The 24,092-nt window shown below is 31.6% G+C and overlaps 2 protein-coding genes across 2 annotated transcripts; both read left to right on the top strand.

Annotated features, from left to right (window-relative positions):
* The first annotated feature begins 2,737 nt into the window (after window positions 1–2,737).
* LOC130663905 (catalase-like) lies at window positions 2,738–18,313 on the top strand. The gene is made up of 7 exons (XM_057463469.1): window positions 2,738–2,929; window positions 8,874–9,048; window positions 9,135–9,276; window positions 10,883–11,213; window positions 11,562–11,753; window positions 17,456–17,692; window positions 17,780–18,313. Exons 1-7 carry the CDS (start codon window positions 2,876–2,878, stop codon window positions 18,179–18,181), a joined length of 1,533 nt encoding a protein of 510 aa, XP_057319452.1. The 5' UTR covers window positions 2,738–2,875; the 3' UTR covers window positions 18,182–18,313.
* Window positions 18,314–19,075: 762 nt separating this feature from the next.
* Window positions 19,076–22,723, top strand: LOC130663914 (uncharacterized). Its single transcript, XM_057463482.1, has 3 exons — window positions 19,076–21,302; window positions 21,407–21,845; window positions 22,005–22,723. The coding sequence occupies exons 1-3, from the start codon at window positions 20,859–20,861 to the stop codon at window positions 22,544–22,546; spliced, it is 1,425 nt and encodes a 474-aa protein (XP_057319465.1). The 5' UTR covers window positions 19,076–20,858; the 3' UTR covers window positions 22,547–22,723.
* The last annotated feature ends 1,369 nt before the right edge of the window (window positions 22,724–24,092 follow it).

Raw genomic sequence — 24,092 nt, 5'->3', positions numbered from 1 at the left:
ATTTTTCACAAAAATACAGCCTTCCAAAAATCACTAAAAAATTTATAAAATTTTCTTGTTCCTTTAATTTTTTGGATAAGTGTATATAAAAATAAAAATACAAATGTAAGCTAAGTTTACAATAATGATACACTATCATCATCACAATAATATCATTCATTTAACAATATTATCATTTATCAAACATCAATCTTTTAAATTCGACAGATAATAATTAAAGCACGACATACGAAATTCCTTAAAAACAAATTGATTTGCACAGTCTCGTGGAAGTTTGTTCCACGCCCTTATTGCACTAACAATAAACGACTTATCATATTTAACACTGTGACAATTAGGGAGTACTAGTAGCTCTTGTCTACCATCGCCTCTCCGGGGTCTAGGTTCAATCGTAAATAATTCACTAAGAAATATTATAATGATTAGGTATATTTATTTTCGAAATATAACTATTGTAAAGGGTCTCAAGTCGCAATTTTCGAAAATTTTGTTATATTATATTTCATTTTGTCGAATAACGCCAGAAAATGCCTTTAGTTCAAAAGTTTACGTATATATATTAGGGTGATCCAAAAAATAACAAATTTTTTTGTTTTTCTCGGAAACAGGTTCAAAAGTTTCATTTAGATAAAAAAAAGACGCCTGTGAAAATTAGAGCGCTTAATATTAACATTAAGAGATTCCTCATCGCACTTTTCGATTTTCCATAAGAATTACATGGAAAAATTTTTTTTTAGGATTTTTTACATAGGAATAATTGGCAGGCATATTTTTGTAGGTAATTGAATGATCTACAAAAAAAGTGTCTTATCATTTTTTGATAAATCTATTTGTTCAAAAGTTATTTAAGGTAGAAGTGAAATTCATATTAAATTTTGAGATCTTTTTAATTTTCCGGCGAAACTATCAGACCTATTACAAAATATCATGGGACCTTTTTTGTAGACAATTTTAATCCCTAGAAGTTATTTCCAATAAAGTTTTTTCGAATTCCACATTGTTTTCTAGTTATTTTCCTTTTAATGTCAAGCTCTTAAAATCGATCAGAAGACTATTTTTTTTATTTTTTATTTTTCAAAAGTTATTCAAGATCAAAGTTGGATCCATAGTAAATTTTAATATTATTTAACTTTTTCGGTGAAACTATCAGACTTGTTATAGGACCTTTTTTGTAGATCATTTCATTTCCCTCAATTTATATGTTGCAAAATTTTCAAAATTCTTGAAAGCTTATTAGTTATTTGCATGCATTTACATGTCAACTTGTTCGAAGAAATCGTATTCTGGCCATTTTTAGTTAATTTCTTTCAAGTGCAAATAAATAAAAAACGTAAAAAATTTTGTTAATTTTGTGATTGATTTGTGTGAAATAAAATGATGTATAAAAAGGTTCTATAACATTTTGTAATAAGTCTGATAGTTTGGCTGGAAAAGTCAAATAATAAAATTTCAATTCGACTTTGATTTTGAATAACTTTTTAAAAATTTAATTTATCGAAAAATAATACTATACTTTTTTTGTAGAGCGTTCAATTTCCAAACAAAATCGAATTACTTCTGAATGATAAGACTTAACTCTAATTCATAAAATTCATGTTACACATTATGACGTAATGAGTAACTAACACTTATAACTTTATTTTTTACTGATTAGTTTATCTTTTATGGCCTTTCAGAGGTACAATAATCGACCACGTAAGTTTGCAATTAAGACTATGGTTCTTTCTACAAATTTTAAAATAATTTTTTCAGTTGACGTAATGGCTTCGATGAATTGAAAATATTAAAAAAAATCAACACTCATCAATTATTATTTAAATGAACTTGTAAAATCAATTTGAAATTTAATTTCTGTATTAAAATACGAATTACAATATATAGATTTCTTCAGATCTTAAAAAATCAAATTCATCAGCTTGATTGAAACAAGAAGTATATACATTTTCATTCCGGGTATGGAATTTTTTTTTATCCCTAAGAGAATATACTACACTTAACCCTCGCAGATTTGAATCACGGTGGAAATACCGTGAAAGTGTAAACACCGTGGATCCACCGTGGTTACACGGTGGGTTTGTTCCATTTTACCACCGGGTATACACAGTGTATCCACTGTGATTACGCGGTGTGTCCACCGTGATTTCACGGTGGCTTGACCACTGTGTATACACGGTGTTCCCACTGTGATTACGCGGTGTACCCACCGTGATTCCACGGTAGCTTTGTGCTATTTCACCACCGTGGTTCCACGGTGTATCCACCGCGTAATCACAGTGAAAAAACCGTGTATACACGGTGGCAAAGCTACCGTGGAATCACGGTGGATTCACCGCGTAATCACAGTGGTACAATGGAACAAACCCACCGTGTTTCCACCGTGATTCAAATCTGCGAGGGAAGTTATAAAATTGTAATTTATTCTAAATAATAAGTAAATTGAACTTAGTTTTTAAAGCATTTATTTATTGTTGTTTTTTTTTTTGTTTTTTGGAACTTAACCATAATTTGTAACGACAGATAATTTCAGAATTGATTTTAAAAATCGTAAGATTATCGCTGCTAGTAATTTTCTGATACAAGTAAACAACAAAATTGCTGCGCTTCGATTTTAGTTATGCGATTATCTGTAGCAAGACCTTGCCGGACTCTACAACTTGTATTGACACGTAATTGGTTTTTGCGAACCGCGCTTGCTTTCTCCCACCAAGCGCAAGGCAACACAACTAATAAAACCCCGCGGTTGTTGTTGGACAGTAAGAGTGCATCGTTGTGGACTTTGCATCGTGGTTCATGTTTATCATCTATCAAGTTCTCTAAGCATTTTCAGCTCCACACTAAACGTTATATTGCCGATTGTACTGATAAAAACAAAAAAATGGCACGAGATCCAGCATCCGAACAATTAAATCAATACAAAGAGAAAGTACAGGTATAATTATATTTATTTTTATATTTATCATACTCTTTTTATCATTATATTCATTACTACTTTTTTTTTTCTTTTTAAAATAAATGTATCAAATTCAATACAAGTTCATTTAAAATACTAAATTTAACGTTCGATGAGTGGTAACATGTTGGTGAATGTAAACACAGGTCTATATTTATGATAACAGAAAACTGGTTTACATAAACAGTTTTAAACTTACTAGATAAAAATGCACTAAATAAATACTGGGTCGATGATAAATGTTTTTATAACAGAAAAATTATTTAAAATTTCTTGGCGCTAAAAATTATTACTCGCCCTAAGAAAGTTTTTGCATTATGAATTAAAAATGAAAATTTTCTTGAGCCAAGAAAAAATTTTTAGAAGCAGGTAAAATATTCTTGTGCCAAGAAATTATTTCTAGTTCAAAGAAAATTTTTGTTTTTCTTTCATGATGCAAAAATATTCTTGCCTCAAACCATTCATTTTTTCTGTGCATCATTTGAAGATAAACATTTTCTTAGGATTGAACAAAATTTATTGGTACAAGAATTTTTTTGTCTCAAAAAATTTTCCTTGCTCCAAGAAAATTTTTTTTTTAGTAAATAATGCAAAATATTTTTGGGTGGCGAGTAAAAATTTTTCGCGCCAAGGAATCTTTTTTTTCTGCGTAATTCTTTTTTTTTTTAAGGGATATATTTTAGTTTAATGTCAGTACAATAATATAAAACTTCATTAAACATTAGAAAAATATTACGTTTTACAATGGAATCCATAATTAAAATTATTTATAAAGATTTCTTAAAACTTATACTTTTTTAATATTTATAATTTCTAACAGTTGTAAAACGTTTTAAAAATAAATCTATTTTCTTTTCGATATTTACAAAATTTAACATTTCAATATTTTAACAACTATTTGTTGTTATTTCTAAACACGCCATTCAACTAATAGTTTATATTATTAGATAACATATAGCGTTGAATTATTAATTAGATTAGATAGACATTATATTTAAAAATTCAAATGTTGATTACTATCAAGTGATTCACGTTATGATTAAATGAATCGATACGGTTAGTCAACACAAACTGCGAAGTTACTTTATAAAATATACCTATTTAAATTTTTTTCATCTTGTATTTTTTATAAAAAATTTTTCTACCGCATGATACATCACATAAGTAAATATGAAGGCTGATGTAATTAAGTAATCATCCTTCAACTTTCAGACTAATGAGTAGAACACTATACAAATTAATTATAATTACTTATTATTAACATATTATTGTTATTATTCATAATGCAAATTTAATTTAATTAATTTTTATTTTCGACGTGATTTACTTTTCAATAAAAAAACTATATACTTCTGGATCAAATAAATGACTCGATTTTGGCATATTTTTACAATTAAAAAAAAAGTTGGTTCAGCTAGCCAAAAGCAAGTCAAGCTCGATATATTTTTTATGGCCCTGATTAAAAAAAATGATTAAAAATGATTTCACACGTTAAACGTCCATAAGAGACAGGATTAGAAATGATTTGAAGGATTAAAAAGTATTTAAAATGATTAAAAAACAAATCATTTTAAATACTTTTTAATCATTTTTTTTAATCAGGGGGACCCTATAATAGTATAGAATTGTCTTAAGCAAGTTTCTTGACAAATGTCCTTCAGCAAGTTTCTTGTGGAAAATTTAAACAAGACGGAGAAGATGTATTTCATAAATACACTCGAATTCCATTAACTCGGAACTTCCCCTGAATCTTGATCCCCACTACAAGCTACGCTGTCTCTTACCCACTGCTATACATTCATATGTGTCTGTGAATATTTATAGATTCATCATTCATGTAAACGTGAGAGCGCATGTGCTATGGTTTACTTTTTAAAAGAGAAGGGGCATTCAATAAGTCAGATTTTCTAAGATATTTCCGCCTCTTCGTAAATCAACTGCCCGAATTAATGGAATTCGACTGTATACTTGCTAAAGATTTCATAAAGTCTTGTTTAAGATTGTTCTTAAAGACTTACGAAAACCTGTATAAACAGTCTGCAGCAATTTTTAAACAGTTTACGTACTATAGAATTGATTATATTGAGCAATTCTGCAGCAACTTTGAGTTAATGCATCTCAAGTAACACGTACTTAAGCAAGTGCTCTTGTATAAGAGCTTTGTGCAAGGCCTATAGTTACTAGTGTCTCCTTCTACGTATGTGCCTTGGGCAAGATTGTTTAGCAAGGAACTGACTTGAAAATTGTGCATGATTTGATCATGGTATTGTAGGCAAGAATATTGAAAATATTTCTAACATGGTGCAGCAAAAAGTTTCTAAAGCATTTCTTGCCCAAGAAACTTGTAGTCGATACTTGCACATGACTTGCTCAAGACGCGTGATACTCCCCGTACTACTCCTTCCCTTGAGCAAGTCGTGCGCAAGGTAGATTCAATATGCTTCTGACGCCGATTTTCTCCTAAAATTGAACAACAACTTCATCAAAGTTCGTGTGTAAGGCTAGTATAAAACTTGCAATTCAAATCTGCCCCAAATATCTGGAGCAAGACTCATAGGTGAATGGTAACGCTGGCAACTATCGAACTTGAAAGCAGGCTTGCCCGAGTCAAAGAACAAATACTATTTTAGTCCTCAAAAGCATCAATTCTTTTGTTGTTTTATTTGCCGCTCAAAAAGTAACTCTACTTTAGTACTCAAAGTCCTCAATGAGAACTATGAGGTCTAAATGCGAATAATTTGTCGATTTCAAATTATAAGTAAGGCTTCAAAATCCTCAACGAATGAAAAGTAATACTTCGGACTTTGAAAAATTTTAGATAGAAAAGGGAGAGGAGAGAATACGTCGAATGAGACTTTTGAGGTTCAAATGCGGATAAAATTATTCCTGTATCTTTTGAGCATTTTGAGGCTCTAATCCAGATTATGTTATTCCAGTTTAGTCCTCAAAGTGGTAAAATAGGTCGTAACTACTACTTTGAGGACTAAACTAGGATAAATTTCTATAACTGTTGTCAGTCTCCAAATTCTAAATTGATCCTCAAAAACCTCATTGAGAACTTTGAGACTTAAATCTGAACTTGTTTCTTGACTCAGGTGTGCAAGCCTTGAAAAAAACTGTTGGGATTTTAAGTAAGTACTAAATATTTATTTATTAAGGTATCTTACGAAAGTATCTTACCTCGGATTTGTGCGACTGATGATGCAGACCTACTGAAGGCTGAAAGTATCGATTTAACCAAAACTTCCTTAAAAATCCTACTAGAGCACATTTGATTTTGACTTGCTTTTGGCTAAGTTGACTTGTTTAATATTGACATAAGTCAAAAGTCAAGGTTGACTTGGTTTTGACTTTACGAGACGAACATACACAAAGTTTCTGTTTACTGTGACATTGAAATAAAGATAGGACCGTTTGTACACTTGAAAGTAATAAACAAAAAAAAACCGGAATCTTCTTAAAATTTAGTGTTTGAATGCAATATCAATGTCAGCAACTTTATTGGATATAGAGAACAATTAAATATTCTATTTAATTATTATAGAATAATATTGATATTACAACAGCAAAATTTTGACAAGCTACAGTAAGCAGTAATTTTTCTAATTTTAACAAATTCTATGTTAGCTTTTCAAGGACAATATAACGGGTTATCAATTATGGTTAGAATGATTGTATCCTTTGAATTAATATAGATATGTTATCAAAGTGAAACTTCCTATGGAAAAATATTATATTTATGCAATCATACTATAATAATAAGTTTAGAATAATCTCGTGTTATAATCTCAGACCAACAATTTACATCTATTTAACACAATAAAAAACACATCTTTTTTTTCAAATTTTTAATATTCATATTTATTGAAGCATATATGCTTTATATTGAATAAAAAAGTGAGTTAGCATTATTAAGTAAATATTGAAAAGTGTATAAATACTAATACAAACGTTACCATAAATACATTTTTAAGGATTATTAATTAAATGGTATTTAAAATACTGTGATAGTATTTATACTGCTGTTAAAAAAACTGTTAAAAAATAACAATATTTAAGCTTAAGATTCGTTAGTATATATTAATCGGCAGTATTATTTGTAATTAGTATAAGTACATGAATAAAAAAATATTCAACCATATATATATCGTTGATAACAATGATAATTGATATGAAATATTTTTCACAATAAACTGATAACGATATTTTTAATATCTTGAAGAAGTATATCGATTCATCTATATTACAGTCATGCGAAACAGTGTAGACAAGTCATATATCGGAGTAAAATGTTAAATCAACATAATGATTTATAGCAGATGCACCCTGATAGCCAAGTTGAAGAGAAACTGACGTGAAACTACAGCCGCAACTGGATACCACGTTGCCCGCAAAAGTTGATACTTCCAAAGTTGATCGACACTTTCTGAGAAAGTTGGTAGCAAAAGTTGGAAATTCAATAAGTTGACGGTAAGTTGCCTCCCATTTTCTCAAGAAACCTGCATTCCAGTTGCGGCTCCATACTGGCGTCAACTTTCTCAGAAAGTGGCGGTAACTTGTAGCCAAAAGATGCAAATGCTAAAGTTGTCGACAGCTTGTCGTCAAGTTCGTCGCAAACTAATGAATACCAACTTTTGTACGAGAAACCCTGGTTATCAGGGCATACGCGGAGAGAAATTTATAGTAACCGTTCCTAGTACGTTTATGAAATATCAACCCATATAACGTTATGGTATTAATTCCTTGGAAATATGAGATATACGCCCGTAATTTCTGGAAAAAGTTGTCATAACTAAGGGGACAATTCCAGTAATTATGGTAATAGTTCCTGTATTGTATGGTTATTGAATTTTGGCAATGATTTCCATACCCATGGAAACAGTTCCTTGCTTACAAAATCCGATAGAGTCGCATAGCTGTATGTATAAGACCCTATACTTAACTATAGCACTTCTCATAGAACTCATTCATTCCTATAAAATCTCTACAGGAATTTATGAGAATCTATTGGAGTCTAAGAGATTTTCTAAACAAGGTTCCCACAGTCACATAAGAATAAATCCTATAGATCATGGTAACCGTTCTCATAATATATGTGTATATTTCCATAATATTTTGGTAATCTTTCTCATACTATTACAGTAATGGTGACCATAATGTATTCAAATTATTACCATACGATCATAGTAATAATTACCATAATTTCCTATAATATGCGGAATTTTTAATAAGTGTTATAGTAATGTTCGCCGTCCCGGGTAAAAAAAATGATATATAATTGTATATAATTACATTTAATCACATACAATTATATATAATCATGAAATAGATGGATTCTTGAAGGCAAAAAATTACTAACTAATGTAATTATATGTTTAATTATAAGAAATGTATTAAATTTGAAAATCTAAATTAAAAAATTTGCGATAAAAATGATTCATTCTAAAAATCAAAGAGTCCCTTTCATTTCTTTTTAATTCCTGAAAACAGTGTAAAATGTAAATATAAGTAATTATATATAATTATATTGGGCTATTTTGCACATGTAACTGTTTCTACCCGTGATAGTATATTAATTACTACTACCCTAATATTATGGTAATCGATACCATAATACTATGGTAACGTTTACCGTCGTAGTATGGAAATGATGACTATAGTAGCATAGCAACAACTACTATGATACTATATAGGAATTGTTACCATAATTTTATAGGAACAGTTCCCATATTGTGTATAAATAAAATCCATATAGATAGGAATGGTTATTAAATTTGTATCGTTGACATTTCTACAATCGATATTTCAAAAAAACCTATAACCATACAGTATGGAAACCGTTCCCATAATAATATATTGTGATTGTTACCATATGAATTTCACTTCATGTATGTCTTGATTTATATGATTGTTATTTTTTTAGGACAAGCCACCTGTTTTATTAACTGGAAATGGAGCTCCTATCGCTAATAAAACAGCAAGTCTCACGGTGGGGCCAAGGGGGCCATTACTCCTCCAAGATTTCGTGTACTTAGATGAAATGTCGCATTTTGATAGAGAAAGAATTCCAGAAAGAGTAGTTCATGCTAAAGGAGCTGGTAATAATATGATAAAAATCTCATATTTTCAATGTTTTTATTATCTGGTTTAATGTTTTTTCAAAATAATTATTTTAATTTTATAGGTGCTTTCGGGTACTTTGAGGTCACCCATGATATAACACAATATACAACAGCTAAAGTATTTTCTAAAATTGGGAAGAAAACTTCTATAGCCGTTCGATTTTCAACTGTAGGCGGAGAAAGTGGATCAGCAGACACAGTGAGGTATCAGAAAATGAATTCAGTTTACATTTAAGTTATTCCTCCTTTGACTTTGAAATATAAATTTCACAATACTTTAAAACCACTGGCTTATATTAACTAATTAATGTAATAGGACCGGAGTTCACCTCCGTTTGACGGGGGGACGATACCTCACCTTTTCAGGCATATTCGCGCTGCGCAACACCCTATCCTCTACCATAATATTATAAAAGCGAAACGTGAGCATAATTTTACATTAGCTTTCCCTTTAGGCATGCAATGCATGTGGATGTCTCACCTCCAGCCACCACGAGTCCAACCTCATGTGGGCCCATCACTCGTTCCATCTCAGAAAATAAAGAGACTCTGGTCGAAGTGGGGCTTGGAATGCCCCCCCCCCCCATGGTACCAATTCCCTGTATTGGTCTCCAGGTTGCAGATTAGTGGTGAGATGCAACTTCTCCTCAATACCCTAAAAATGGTTTCTTCCACTTATAATCACTAAGATTTCAGACACGCCATTATACACACTTGCCCTCATCTATTACTTAGTGATATCTTATCTACGAGTTTTTTGGGGCACCATGATCGTTTAAGACAGATCATGGTGGGGTGTGGACCCACTCGAAAGAACTGGCTTATATTAATTAATGTAATTGGACCTCGTCCGCCGACCGGAGGCCCATTCCTCACCCTTTTGGACATACTCGCGCTGCGAAGTCCTTTCTTTTCTACCATAAGATTATAAAAGCGAAACATTGAGCATGCTCAAGATTGACGGATATTATAACCCTAGGATCAGAGATCCTTTGCATGTAGGAACCAAATCATCAGCCACTACGAGTCCTTTCCCATCAAATCTAAGCATTCGGTTTCCCTTATGCTGGCTCGGATGGATTTGCCCAAAGTACCGATTTCATGTATTGGTCGACATACCACAGTTGGTCGAGAGAGGAGGTGCTTTCTTCCCTGCCTTCCTGAGAAGACACCCAGTTTGTTTCTCATTCATTCGTCCATTCTTTAACACATTCTCACATACACCTAACTTCGGAATGACACCCGGGATGCACAGAGTCCTCACAAATCGTAAGTTCTACGCACCCATGCCAAGATGCTCCAACAAAAACTGGGTGGATGCCAGTTGAATCGCGATCTAGTAGTCTTCTCCTCCTTCCTCTCGGTGTTGAAATTGGCTGCTTAGCTTCTGGTGGAGAGAATTCTTGCTGAAACCATTAAGAACTTTAAAGGAATTTGGGGGTTCTTCTTTACACTCCTTACAGTTATATATTGCATGCGCCCCACGTTTTTCGTTTTAAATCTTACATGTATTTTCATAACTATTAAAAATTCACAATCATAAATTTTCAGGACTATCTGTAAGAAGTTCGGAATTTGTATAGGATTTTAAAACTTCGTGAAGCTAAGAGAAATTATTTCATGCTTTTTAGTTCGTTTTAAAAACGTGGGGTATTAAAAAGTTGTTTTTTATTTCGATTATTATTTTCCATAATTTTTATTTCAAAGAGCGTTTGTTCAGTCAAATGAGGACAAAGTTAATTATCAATTTCAATTAAGCATATAATGCAATAACACTTGAATGATTCCTTTTTTTCCTTTGTTATGATAGAGATCCTAGAGGGTTTGCTGTTAAATTTTATACTGAAGAAGGAATATGGGATCTTGTTGGAAATAACACTCCAATATTTTTTATAAAAGATCCATTACTTTTCGCAAGTTTTATTCATACACAAAAAAGAAATCCAGTAACTCATTTAAAGGATATGGATATGTTCTGGGATTTTATTTCACTTCGACCTGAATCAACTCATCAAACTATGATATTATTCAGTGATCGTGGTATTCCAGACGGTTATCGCCACATGAATGGATATGGCTCACATACTTTTAAACTTGTTAATAAGGACAACGACTTTGTCTACTGCAAATTTCATTACAAGGTAAGATTTATTAGGCTTTGAATCGTACAAATAAATTTTTGATAAGAAGTATTGTGAATAACTCAAAAAATGAAAATCGTTCTCGTACTACTATGGTGATGATTTCCATACATTATGAGAATCATTATCCTAATAATATGGTCGTGATTAGTATGATACGGGGAATTTATAGACGTTCTGGTAATTGCTATCATGATATTATGGAAACTATTACCATAACATTACGGTAGCTTTTCCGTAAGTTATGGAAATTATTAAAGACAACCAACATACATTCGATTAATTGTATTAGTTAATGTTTCCATTACATGTATATAGTTATTAATACATTTAATATTTACTTATCAGACCGACCAAGGTATCAAAAATATCGTTGCTGAAAAAGCTGCCGAAATAAGTTCACAAGATCCAGATTACAGTATCAGAGATTTGTACAATGCGATTGCAAAAAAAGATTTTCCTTCATGGACATTCTATATCCAAGTAATGACCCAGCAACAGGCTGATAAATCACAATTTAATCCGTTTGATTTAACGAAGGTAATCAAAGAGTTTATTTTATTGATACTTCTACTCTAGTAACATTGTCTTAAGCAAGTTACTTGACGAATGCCTTTCAGCAAATTTCTAACGGAAGACTTAAGCAAGACTTGAACAAGATAAATTTCGTAGGTATACTTCCCAAAGATTCCATCACAAGCCTTGCTTAAGATTCTTCTTAAAGACCTACAGAAATCTGTAGAAACAGTCTGCGGCACTTCTTGAGAGATTTCGGGGTTCTTTATCTCCAAGTCATTTAAAGCTCAAACGCAGAACCCATAGCAAACCCAGTGTTCTGCATTTGAATTTAAAGTGTTATGAATTAATAATATTACTACCCGATGAAATTATATCGAAGATTGAGTGGGTGCCACTGAATTTACTATGCTAATGCTGAATAGACGGTGCACGAATAAAAAAAGTGGATCACCATGTCCTGGTATCTTAAGCAATGCTGCAGCCTGTTTGAGGTAACCCCGGCGGATCCAAATTACGATGTTCTACGATAAACGTACGGTATTTTACAGCAAAAGTACAGTAGTTTTACCGTCAATTTGTAGTCAGAGAACGGTAGTTTACCGTAAACTTGCGGCAAGTCTGCGGTATTTTGCCATAAAATGATGTATTGCCATTTAAAAACTGTAAAAATAAAAAAAACATACGTTGCTTACGGTAAAAGTGCCGCAAATCATGGTTAATTGCCGTATTTTACGGTGATTTAATTTAAAATGCTGTAACTAACCGTAAATCGCGGCAAATTTGCTGTAGAAATATCGTGTTATAGGTAAATTCTGGCAAAATCTTACCGTACTTCGAATCCGCCAGGGAATGCATCAAGCAAGTATCTTGTCTTAAGAGGGGTTCGCACTTTTCTCTCTATTAAACCCAAGTCCACGAACGGTTCTATCTTTCTTGTACTTGTACGGTAAATGGAAACTTTGGCCGAGTTTTTCTCTCAAACAAATGAATATTATCAATTAATTGAAGCGCACTTCGCTAGATTATACAGTAGTGCATCAATGTGCGGTCTGTATTTTGTATTTAAAGATTGTTTCCACCCTAGCCGATCCGAATTACGGTAATTTACCGTAGTTTATGGTATTCTGTCGTAATTTACCGCAGATTGCGGCAATCTGCGGTAAATTGCGGTATTTTACGGCATACTTCGGCAAATTACCTTATTACGGTAAATTGCCGCCTTTTACCTAAACTGCGGTAATTTTGCCGGATACCGTAAATTACGGTAATTACCATAATTCACCGTAATTCGGAACCTCTAGAACAAAAAAACTCAGCCGAAAGTATCTGGTAACCCTGTTTAACAAGTAATACTACAGACTTACTCAATGTATCTCATGAAAGTATCTTACCTTCGACTTTTCCAAGACTGATGATGCAACCCGCTAAAGCCTGAAGATTCAAATTTACCTAAGACTTCCTTAAAAATGCTACTAGGGATATAATATTATGACAGAGTGATTAGCTTGCCAAGTCTGGTCACACCTAAATATTATAGACGAATATTAGGGCACCACTGGAAGATGGACTCGGCCTTCCAGAACCGGATGTTAATTGTATTTTATTTAAAAACTCAGGGTCGTTGTAAATCATATTTTTCGAGAGAGGAGAGGAATAGTGAACGGGCTGAAATAAATTTATTTAAAACTTTACTTTCAGTTTCTTATTAATTAAGGACCTTGCTTTTATTTATTTAACCCTTTTATAATAATTAATAACCTTATGACAAACTAAACTTATGACAAACTAATTTCGTCTCCTAGACGTTTTCCTTATAACAAACTAAATTTTATTACGTCTCCCGGACGTTTTCCACACTCCCACACACACACTTATTTTAAGGGTCTTCCGGACGTAACACACTCACACACACTCTTATAAAAAACCGTCCACCGGACGTTGAACCTTGAACCTTAATACACCTTGATTAAAAAACCGTCCACAGGACGTTAACCCGCATTTTCTTAATTCTAGTGTCCACCGGACATATCTTAAACCTAACTTATATTTTTGTCCACCGGACTTACATCACAGACACAGTTTCTTTTAATTAACATTTCTTGACTCTACTTAAAACTCTATTTTCCTTTTGTACTTTTAATATCATCACAATATTTTTCACCCTAAATTTTATGTCTCTAATTCAACTAAAATTCCAATATAAAATTTCCACATTTACTCATTCTGATTACAATTTATCACTCCCTTTATTTCCAATTAACTCACTGATTTTATACATATTAATTAATTAATTTGTTGTTTAGATTAAGTATTAATTCATTCATTTTTCCTTATAATTTTCCACTAATAATTTTCATACTAGTTAATTTGCCACTATTTTTATACTTGAATTTACTTCACAATAAAATAACCCGTTTCTTTCCATTTTATTCGAAAACAATTTATCACAATTCTAGCGTCCTTTTTATGACTTCATTTTATTTAGATATTTTAATTAATTAAGTTAAAATTACTTCATAATTAAATTACGACTAGAATTACGTTATGAATTGAATAGAAATTCGGCCATTGAGTTGGCGTCACTCGGGTCCTGAATTTTACTGACGGATTCGAGTAAATTAAAGTTTATTTATGAAATAATTCAGCCACTGGAATAAATTCCGGCCACAATTACTGTATTGACGTGATACGATAGTTTATCTAAATACCCTTGCGACACTAAAAACATTCTGGATACACTCTGGAAATATTCTGGTAACACGATGCAACCATACGGACTCCAGAGTATTTCCAGAATGGTTTTGTGCCCTTTTCTGAGAGTGAACCCAGAGTATTTCCAGAGCGGATACGGAGTAAATCCAAAGTGTTTCCAGAAAGTATCCAGAGTGGATACATACTGACACCGTTATGCATTCACATTGAACACAAACTGATACCAAAGTGTTTCCAGAATGTTTCCAGAGTGGGATCAGAGTGAATACATACTCAAACCAGAGGGTATTCAGTGTAAATGAATACTGAAAGAAAAAAAAAAATTTACCGAAATATATTATTTTAAGATTATTCAAGAGCATTTATTGAATACAAAAATCAATTTTTTTTTGTCATTACCTGAAACGTATTTTATGTTTCTGGATTGTAAAAACAATTTTTTCAAGAAAACAAAAATATTTGACATTATTGTCACAATGTAATATAGCATTTAATATATGACCATCCAAGCAGGCACTTGTCACTCTGTCAAATAACAGAGGAGTACCCGTGCCAGAATTATTTTTGAATATAGAATATAAAAACTCTGAAACACCTATCTAACCAGGAACAGGACAATCATAAGTTGGGCGCGATCTAGCGGTGAACACTGAACTACTTCCACTGCTGCTTAGCACCAGTGACTTTCTCCTCCTTCACATATATCGTCTCCCAGCAAATTTTTCTCTTAAGTCTTTCACATTAAAACCCGGGTCAAAGCAAAAAATTTTTTTTGGGATAAAAATACTCAATGAAAATAACAATTTTTAAAAAAACAATTGTTTCTTAAGAAATGTTTTTTATTGCTAAAAAGCGAATTTGCTAATTAATAATTTTTTTTGTATTTATTAAAAAGTATTCATAAAAATTACTGTTATTCATAATTCCTTAAGAAATTGAGTTAGAGCTACGGTTACAAGCTCGATTTGTTTAATGATTAATGGATAATAAAAAAGACTTGAAGTGTTGTAGTTGTGTCTTCAATAAGTTATTTTAATAACAATGGAGAAGAACAGAAAGGTAGCGACAAGTCCAAGTGTACAATAATTTAAAAAATTATATCAAAGATAAAAAAAAAATTTTTTCTACAAAAAAAACGCATGGTTATTTTTAGTATTTGAAAAAAATATTGCGTGAAAATTTATTTGTTTATAACAAATTGTTTGTTTAATAAACAAATAATAAATGAATGAAAAAAATTTTTTTTCTAATATAACAGAACACGATAAATGATGATTTAAAAAAAATTATGGTTCCTTAATATCAATATTGAGTAAAAAAAAAATTATTAATTAGCTAATGCGCTGTTTAGCAAAAAAAAATTTTTTTAAGAAACGATTTTTTTCTTAAAATTCCTTATTTTTATTAAGCGTTTTTCTCCCAAAAAAAACTTTTATTAAATCTAATTAGCAATGTATTTGTTTATGACAATTATTTTAACAATGCAAGTAAAAATTTTTTTCAAATTATTGTTATGTAGCTTTCAGCAATAAAAAAACAAAATAATAAAAAAAAAAAAATTTTCTTGATTGCTTTATTTACGTTTTTTATTTTTCAATGGCTTAGATTGTTAATAAAATCGAAATTTTTTTATTTTTTCACCAGCGATCTTTTCTATACCCTTTCAAGAATAGCTTTAAGAAGTAAAAAGAATTTGGGGTTTTTAGTTTGGAAATAATCAGGGTTTTTATGTAAACTTTCAACAAGTAAAAATTAACTAATTAACAAAAGCATAGTTAATTAAAAAATTGGGGTTAAAATTGTTTTTCTGTAGATTATTATTGATTTATGTGTTTAGAAAGTACCCAATTTTTTTATTCCTTAGTATTTAAATTTTATCGACTCTGGGCCCATTTTGAAAACACTCTGATTTCATCCTGTACTCATTTTGAGCCCATTTTGAAAACACTTTGATTCCATTCTGGACTCACTGTGGGTCCATTCTGAAAATACTTTGATTTCATTCTGGATTCACTTCTGGTCCATTCTGAAAACACTTTGATCTACTCTGGATCAATTCTGAAACCACTTTGGTTTCACTCTGGAAAAAGGGCACAAAACCACTCTGGAAACATACTGGATTTAGAATGTTTACATTCTGACAATGATTCCAGAGTGTTTCCAGAGTGGGTTGAAGGTCGCAAGGGTAATAATTCACGCGAAAAATTATTTTATTCCAGCCAAAGGCCTCGAATAAAATAATTCAGAGTTTAAGACACAATATAGCGAATAAGAGCGGCGCGACAACTTTTGAAAAGACGAGACGCGTGGTTGTAATGGCCAACGGCCTACAATTTCCAATTTATATACGCGAGAACCAACGGAAAGATATTAATTAAATTAATTATAATTAATTCTGCCATTGGAATATAAATTCCGGCCTTAATTAATTATAATTTTACCTTGATGAATTTTTACAGCAGCAACCAGATGAGACTTGTAGCTGATGTCCGGCTATTCCTCCAACTGTCGTTCAGTTTTCCTTCCAGGTAAATCTGCTCATCTGGTTCTCGATTGTGCGGTTTTTTCTCGCTCCAGATCGTTAAGCTCCTCGTCTTGCCTCTTATAGAATGGTGTAGATGATTCAATCTTGTATTTAATGCGTCTAATCACTAGTCGTTCACTTCACTTAGGCGTCCATCGCCTTCGGTGGTCCGACTCACTCTCTCGATTTTTGGCACTGCACTCCCTTATAACTCTTCGATTCGGGTCTCTTTGATTCACCCCCGGAAAACTCATCCCTACTAAATTAATTAGCCAAAGAGAGGGACAGATGTTCGGGTCTCACTGATTAGCGACACCCGGTGACATGTCGAATCACTCAATTTAATAAACCGGGTTATAATTAGGACCCGTTATCGACCGTGGACAAATCCAAATTTAGATCTTAATAAATAGTAAATGGAATCTATTTTACCCTGTTACAATATAAATGTTTATATAAAACTGAAATGTATGTATTTGTAAAATAGGTATGGTCTCACAAAGAGTATCCTCTTATTCCTGTTGGAAAACTAGTATTAAATAAAAATCCAACAAATTATTTTGCTGATGTCGAACAAATGGCCTTTGATCCCGCACATATGGTACCAGGTATTGAGCCAAGCGCAGATAAAATGCTTCAAGGTCGTCTATTTGCTTATGGAGACACTCACAGACATCGTCTTGGACCGAATCATCTTCAAATTCCTGTAAATTGTCCTTACAAAGTAATAAAAGTTCCATATACATTTTTGGTATTTCTTTTTTTAAGTAATTAATAATTTTTTATCATACAATTATTACTTCTCTTATAGACTATCTCAACGATGAACTATCAACGTGATGGCTGGATGACGATACAAAATCAGAATGGAGCTCCGAACTATTATCCTAATAGCTTCAAGGGTCCTGAAGTATGCCCTGCAGTAAAGTCGCCACCATTTAGTGTATTTAGTGATGTTGATCGCTACGAGCCTGTTGATGAGGATGATTTTAGCCAAGTTACTACTTTTTGGCAAAAAGTACTTGATACAAACGCTAAGAATCGACTTGTCAATAATATGGTTGCAAGCCTTTCAGGAGCTTCAACTTTTATCATCGAACGCGCTGTTAGAAATTTTTCTCAAGTCGATGTTAATCTCGGCCAGAAATTAACAGAAGGATTGCGAAAGGCGGGAAAAATAATCAATATTTCTGGAAAGGGTGCAAACTTATAAATTTATTTGATTGTTTTGAAATATGATTTCATATATAATCATTATTTTTGATATAATTCACACGTATTGCCACACAAAGTTTTATATACATGCATGTAATTATACAAATAAAATAATGCACTCGTTGTTGAACTAATGTGTAATTAATACTGAATATCCCGGGAAAAAATGATTTTGCCTAATCACATATGATTATATATGTTCATATATGATTATATATAATCATATATGAAGTTATATATAATCATGCATGATTATATATGGGGTCATATATAATTATATATAATTATATATGACCCCATACATGATTAGATCTGATCATACCTGGCTGTTATAAGCCCATATATAAGTCTATATATAATCAGATCTGATTATATATAAGTCTATATATAATTAGATCTGATCAGATCTGATTATAAATAAGTCTATGTATAATAAGATATGATCATACCTGGCTGTTATGACCCCATATATAATCATGTACAAGTCTATATATGATCAGGTCTGATCATATATGAGTCTATATATAATTAGATATAATCATACCTGGCTGTTATAACTCCATATATAACCATATATGAGTCTATATATGATCAGATCTGATCATCTATAAGTCTATATATGATTAGATATAATTATACCTAGCTGTTATAACCCCATATATGATCATATATAAGTCTATACATGATTAGATCTGATCAGACATGATTGATACAAACCCATATATAATTAGATATAGGCCTATATATAATTAGATTTGATCAGACGTGACTGATATAAACCTATATGTAGTTATATATGTCTATGATTAAATCTGATCAGATTTCATTGATATGAAACCTATAAATATTTAAAAATATATATATATATATATATATATATATATATATATATATATATATATATTAAATAATATGACAATTTTTTAATATCAATGTTATTAAATTTTTATTCTGTCAACTATCAATCAAACTTAAATCTCCAATACTTAAAAAATGTTCAAAGGTTTCGGCAGTAATTTAAAAGTATAAAGTATCAATTTGATTATTTGAGTTAAGTAATGCCATAAACGTTTCTTAATTGTAAGTGTATAACAGACTAGAGGATCAGACTACAAACCATCGATGACCAAAGTTAAGCAGCATCGGCGTTGGACATTAATTGGATGGGTGACCTCGTAGTAAAATAATTGTCGATGGTTAATAATTTTTTTTTTTTTTTTTTTTTATTTAATTTTAACCGACATTGATATTGATGAAGACAATAAATCCTAATTAAACTACTTAATTAATAATTTACAGATATTCTAAATGAGATTCTAAAAATGACTAATTTCGTTCATGCATGATTATATATAATCATATATGATCATGTATAAACAGATCAAGTTATGTATGATCAGACCTGGCCAATTTTTGGATCTGATCATATATAGACAATTATGCATAATCATATATGATTAGGCAAAATCATTTTTTCCCGGGTACTACCAATATGCTTAAACTTTATGAAATTTTATAATTTCATTGTTGTCAATTTGATAATTGTTATTGTTTATAAACCATAATAGTTATTTAATAAGGGGAAAAAAATAAAAAAGCGCTAGTTCTTTGGATTCAAATAATTTATTTAAAATTAATGAAATAATGGATCAACTTAATACCGGATCGGAATTATTCTTTAATGAATTGTTTTTGCATACTAGTATGCAATTTAACTCAATTTAGTGCAATCAAAAGAAGTGTCGAGATGATTTAACGTGAGTGAATTTGGCAAAAAATAATTTTGATCGTAAAGCAATTACAGCGCGTCGCGCTTGAAGTGCATAATACAAAAAGTTAGACACAAACTTACTGTTTACATTTTACAATAACATCAGCATGAAACGAAGTCTTTTAAAAAAACCAGATAATTACTATAAATCTAAGAAGACTTGCACAAAATTAATGTGTAGAAAATTGAGACATAATTAACATTATGTAGTGAGTATATACAATGAGACAAATCGCTTTTTATATTCGCGATTTTTACTAGCAGTCACCAGAATTCGCGGGTTGAACCCTGGCTTAGGCTGGCCTTTACGAAATTTATTTTATTAGGACAACACAGTGAGGTTCTTGCAATGAGAAAAACCCACATTCATGCGATCAAACAACAGACAGAAATTAGATGAAACACCTTACGGTTATATGTTCTCGAATTTACTTAATTATTATGGAATAATTAGCTTAAAGGAGTCCCCTGATTAAAAAAAATGATTAAAAATGATTTCACACGTTAAATGTCCATAAGAGACAGGATTAGAAATGATTTGAAGGATTAAAAAGTATTTAAAATGATTAAAAAACAAATCATTTTTTCTTCATACCCGGTCGAAAGTACGAACTTTCTTCTTCGATTTCGAGGCAGAAAGTCAAACATTCCTGCGTTGGTAGAGACGCGCATGCGCTCTACTATAGTGGGCCGAAAGAAGTTACTCATGCACTGAACCGATACACGAAGCAGCGCCTAGTCAGCAATCGCTACAACCCACTCGGTTCTTTTTGTTATTGCGCATAGGGAAGCCATAACCTTAAATTGCTTGCTGAGAATTTTTAGGTCTGTCTACATTCCACTAATTATAAATTGAAGAATTGTGATAAGTGAGATATAGTTAGTAAGAGAAAAAAAAAAAAAAATGAACGGAATTTCTTCATCAGAAGAATCTACGGACGAGGAAGAGATTTTAAGAAACTTTGATGCAGAGGCTAGTTTAATAATTCAGTCGGATACGTTACCAAAGAAATCAGCAGACAGATATATTTTAAACTACGAGACCTATAAAAATTGGCAAAAAGAACATGAAAGTTCTTTATCAAACTCTGAAGAGAGTAATTTAATAGTATATTTTAAAGAATTGACTAAAAAGTTAAGCCCGTCAACCATATGGGGAATATGGTCAATGTTAAAGAAAACTTTAAACACTAGAGAGAACATCGATATCAGTAAATTTCAAAATTTAAAAAGTCTTGTCAAAGGTAATTCTAAAAGTTACAAATCAAAAAAATCTTTAGTGTTAAAATGGGACGAAATCATGAAATTCATGAATGATGCACCAGATAAAACACATTTAGACAAGAAGGTTAGTATGAATATTTACTTACATCAAGTACTTAATTAATTAATACAAATATTTATACTCTTATAATGTGAATGTTAATATTATCATTTTTATTATAATTTAAGGTTCTCCTCATATTTGGAATTTGTGGGGCCCTTCGATGTAAAGAAATCTCTGAACTTAAGATAACTGATGTAGAAGATCTTGGAAATCGGTATCTTGTTTCAGTCAATGAAACAAAAAATGATGTTCCTCGGCAATTCATAATTGGAGGATTATTTCGTGAAAAAGTCAAGCAATACGCGTTGTTAAGACCGAAAGAACGTTTTAGCGATAAATTTTTTGTCCAATATCGTAATGGAAAATGTGTTTGCCAAAATATAGGCAGAAATACTATTGGAGGAACACCTCAATCCATAGCGTCATACTTAAATTTACCGAATCCAACACGGTATACTGGGCATTGTTTTCGTAGGACATCGGCGACCCTATTATCTGAATCGGGTGCAAATGTAACGATCCTTAGACAACTAGGAGGTTGGAAGTCGACAGCAATAGCCCAAGGTTACTTTTCTATTTATTAAATAATATTTTTAAAAATCCCTTTTTTCCACAAATCATTTGAAAATATATGAATTTGATCCTTTATAAAATATTAAAATGATATTATGTATATAATAAATGTCTTATTTATAAATAATTGACTCATTTATTTATTTACAGGCTATGTAGAAAATTCTTTGAAAAATAGAGAGAAAATTTTTCAAAAAATTACTCATGCAGCTGTTTCCAACATTCAAAATAATCCACAACCATCAACTAGTGCGAAATGTTCTACTAACATAAACTTTGCGAACAACAATCAAAAGTCTACAGGTGCGGAAGAAGTTTGCGATCATTTTTCGGAAGATTTCGACTTTAGTGCTCAAGAATTAGCTGCCATCGATAATTTGAATCAATTCGAAGTACCTAAATCACCTACGACCGCGTTTACAGCAGCTAATAAGGAAAAAATACCATCAACCCCCAATAAACAATTAAAAAGATTTAATCATTTTACGACCAAATCACCGGTGGATGTTTTTTCTAAAGGACAAGAAAACCCACCACCGATAAGAAAAAATAGAATTATTTCGGATGAAACTATTATCAATGAAAAATCTTTAAATTCAGCTTCTACTGCAAATACAACATGCAATAGATATGAAAACTGCGTTTTTAGAGGAAATATTATAAATAATTTTTATTATTCGTGTAATCATTAAAGCTGTGAGAAAAACAAAGAGAATATGCAATAAGAGATTTTATGATAAAATAATATAACATAAATGATAAATGATAAAAATTTTATGTTATAACTACTCTAAAATAAATAATTTTATTCTATCATATTTATAAAATATTAATAAAGATATTCTTATGGAAGTAAATTAATTTTTTCTTACAAAGTGGAGTTATATTTGTCTTTTCAGATGTATTTGATGCCTGCCCCTGACCAGCAGCACTCGCTTCGCTCGTGCCGCAAATGTCAGGGCAGGCATCAATAACATACTAGATCTAGGTAACATTTACGGCTCAGAAAGGTAAGGAAACGGAAGGAAAAAAAAACCGAAAAAACAAGCTGTCTGCTGAACGAAGTTGGATTGGTACAATAATTAATTGTTTTATTAATCAACGTACTTTCGACCGGATATAAAGAAAAATAGTATACACCACACGGGCATAAAGTTTGAGAGCCCTGAACTGCGCGCCATGATGCCCTCGGCTTTGCCTCGGGCATCATGGCGCACAGTGCAGGAATCTCAAACTTTCTGCCCATGTAGTGTAATATACTATAAATACTTTTTAATCATTTTTTTTAATCAGGGTCTAGGCAAAGTACAGGCAATATCATAAAATATAATGAAGAATTTATTCTGCCAGATATAATAATAAAAATTACTTACAATAATTAGTAGTAATAGATTTGATAATTTTCGTGCCGCTCGTCAGCGGCAACGATTCCAATATAATTTATAAGGGCGCGTGGCACAGATTCTTTATGAATTTTCACTTATTTAGTTAAACTTATACCTCAATTTAACAGTAATGAAATCAATTAGATAATATAAAAAGCTTAAATTACAAATAAACTTATAATACTAGTATGGCGAGTATATCGCTAGAATGATTAAGAATTTTGTATAAAATTCAGTATTAGTAGCACGTGCGCGCTTATTGTGATCCAAGATCGAAGTGAAGTTCAACGACCATAGGGTCTTAGGTCTGAGTTTTTGGACTCACTCCCCACTCTCCCTCACGGTCATGTGGTGAGGTAATAATTAATCGAGTGACCATGGCACTATGACTATAATTTTAGGTCGGTGACGCGACGATAGCAGCAAAACCGTGAGGCTGAGAACGACGAAGACAATCTGCATTGTCTCAACATTTAATATATATTTTAAGCTTGATTGCGATTGTTTAGAAAAAAAATTTGCCTGAGAAAGAAAACAATCCTTGACTGTGACCTTACAGAAATTTTCTTCCTAAAATAACCGCGCATTTTAATTTTTCTGTTAAATCTTGTATGCTTAAGAAAGAGAATTTCAATTCCAAAGGGCGGATTCCTGCAATAACATTAACGAAATCTACGACGTTTGTTCACGGACCGTGTAGGACTCGAGATCTAAAGATCTGATATTCGACTATGCCCTGGGCCATGGCTTATCAAAAACTTCGTTTGATGTTTGATGGGAGTAATTTAATTATTATCATGGGAGAAAAATGACAACTAGTTTTTATTTATTTGTCAATGATTATCCTTTCTCT

The sequence above is a fragment of the Microplitis mediator genome, chromosome 1 (genome assembly GCF_029852145.1).
Source record: "Microplitis mediator isolate UGA2020A chromosome 1, iyMicMedi2.1, whole genome shotgun sequence".
NCBI lineage: Eukaryota > Metazoa > Arthropoda > Insecta > Hymenoptera > Braconidae > Microplitis > Microplitis mediator.
This window is presented reverse-complemented; position numbering and strand designations above follow the sequence as displayed.

Excerpts from the sequence above, each read along its gene's own strand:
- LOC130663914 (XM_057463482.1), top strand. The coding sequence starts at position 20,859 with ATGAACGGAATTTCTTCATCAGAAGAATCTACGGACGAGGAAGAGATT. Across the intron at positions 21,303-21,406 it reads AAACACATTTAGACAAGAAG|GTTCTCCTCATATTTGGAAT; the intron begins GTTAGTATGAAT and ends TTATAATTTAAG. Across the intron at positions 21,846-22,004 it reads GTCGACAGCAATAGCCCAAG|GCTATGTAGAAAATTCTTTG; the intron begins GTTACTTTTCTA and ends ATTTATTTACAG.
- LOC130663905 (XM_057463469.1), top strand. The coding sequence starts at position 2,876 with ATGGCACGAGATCCAGCATCCGAACAATTAAATCAATACAAAGAGAAA. Across the intron at positions 9,277-10,882 it reads GGATCAGCAGACACAGTGAG|AGATCCTAGAGGGTTTGCTG; the intron begins GTATCAGAAAAT and ends TTGTTATGATAG. Across the intron at positions 17,693-17,779 it reads CTGTAAATTGTCCTTACAAA|ACTATCTCAACGATGAACTA; the intron begins GTAATAAAAGTT and ends CTTCTCTTATAG.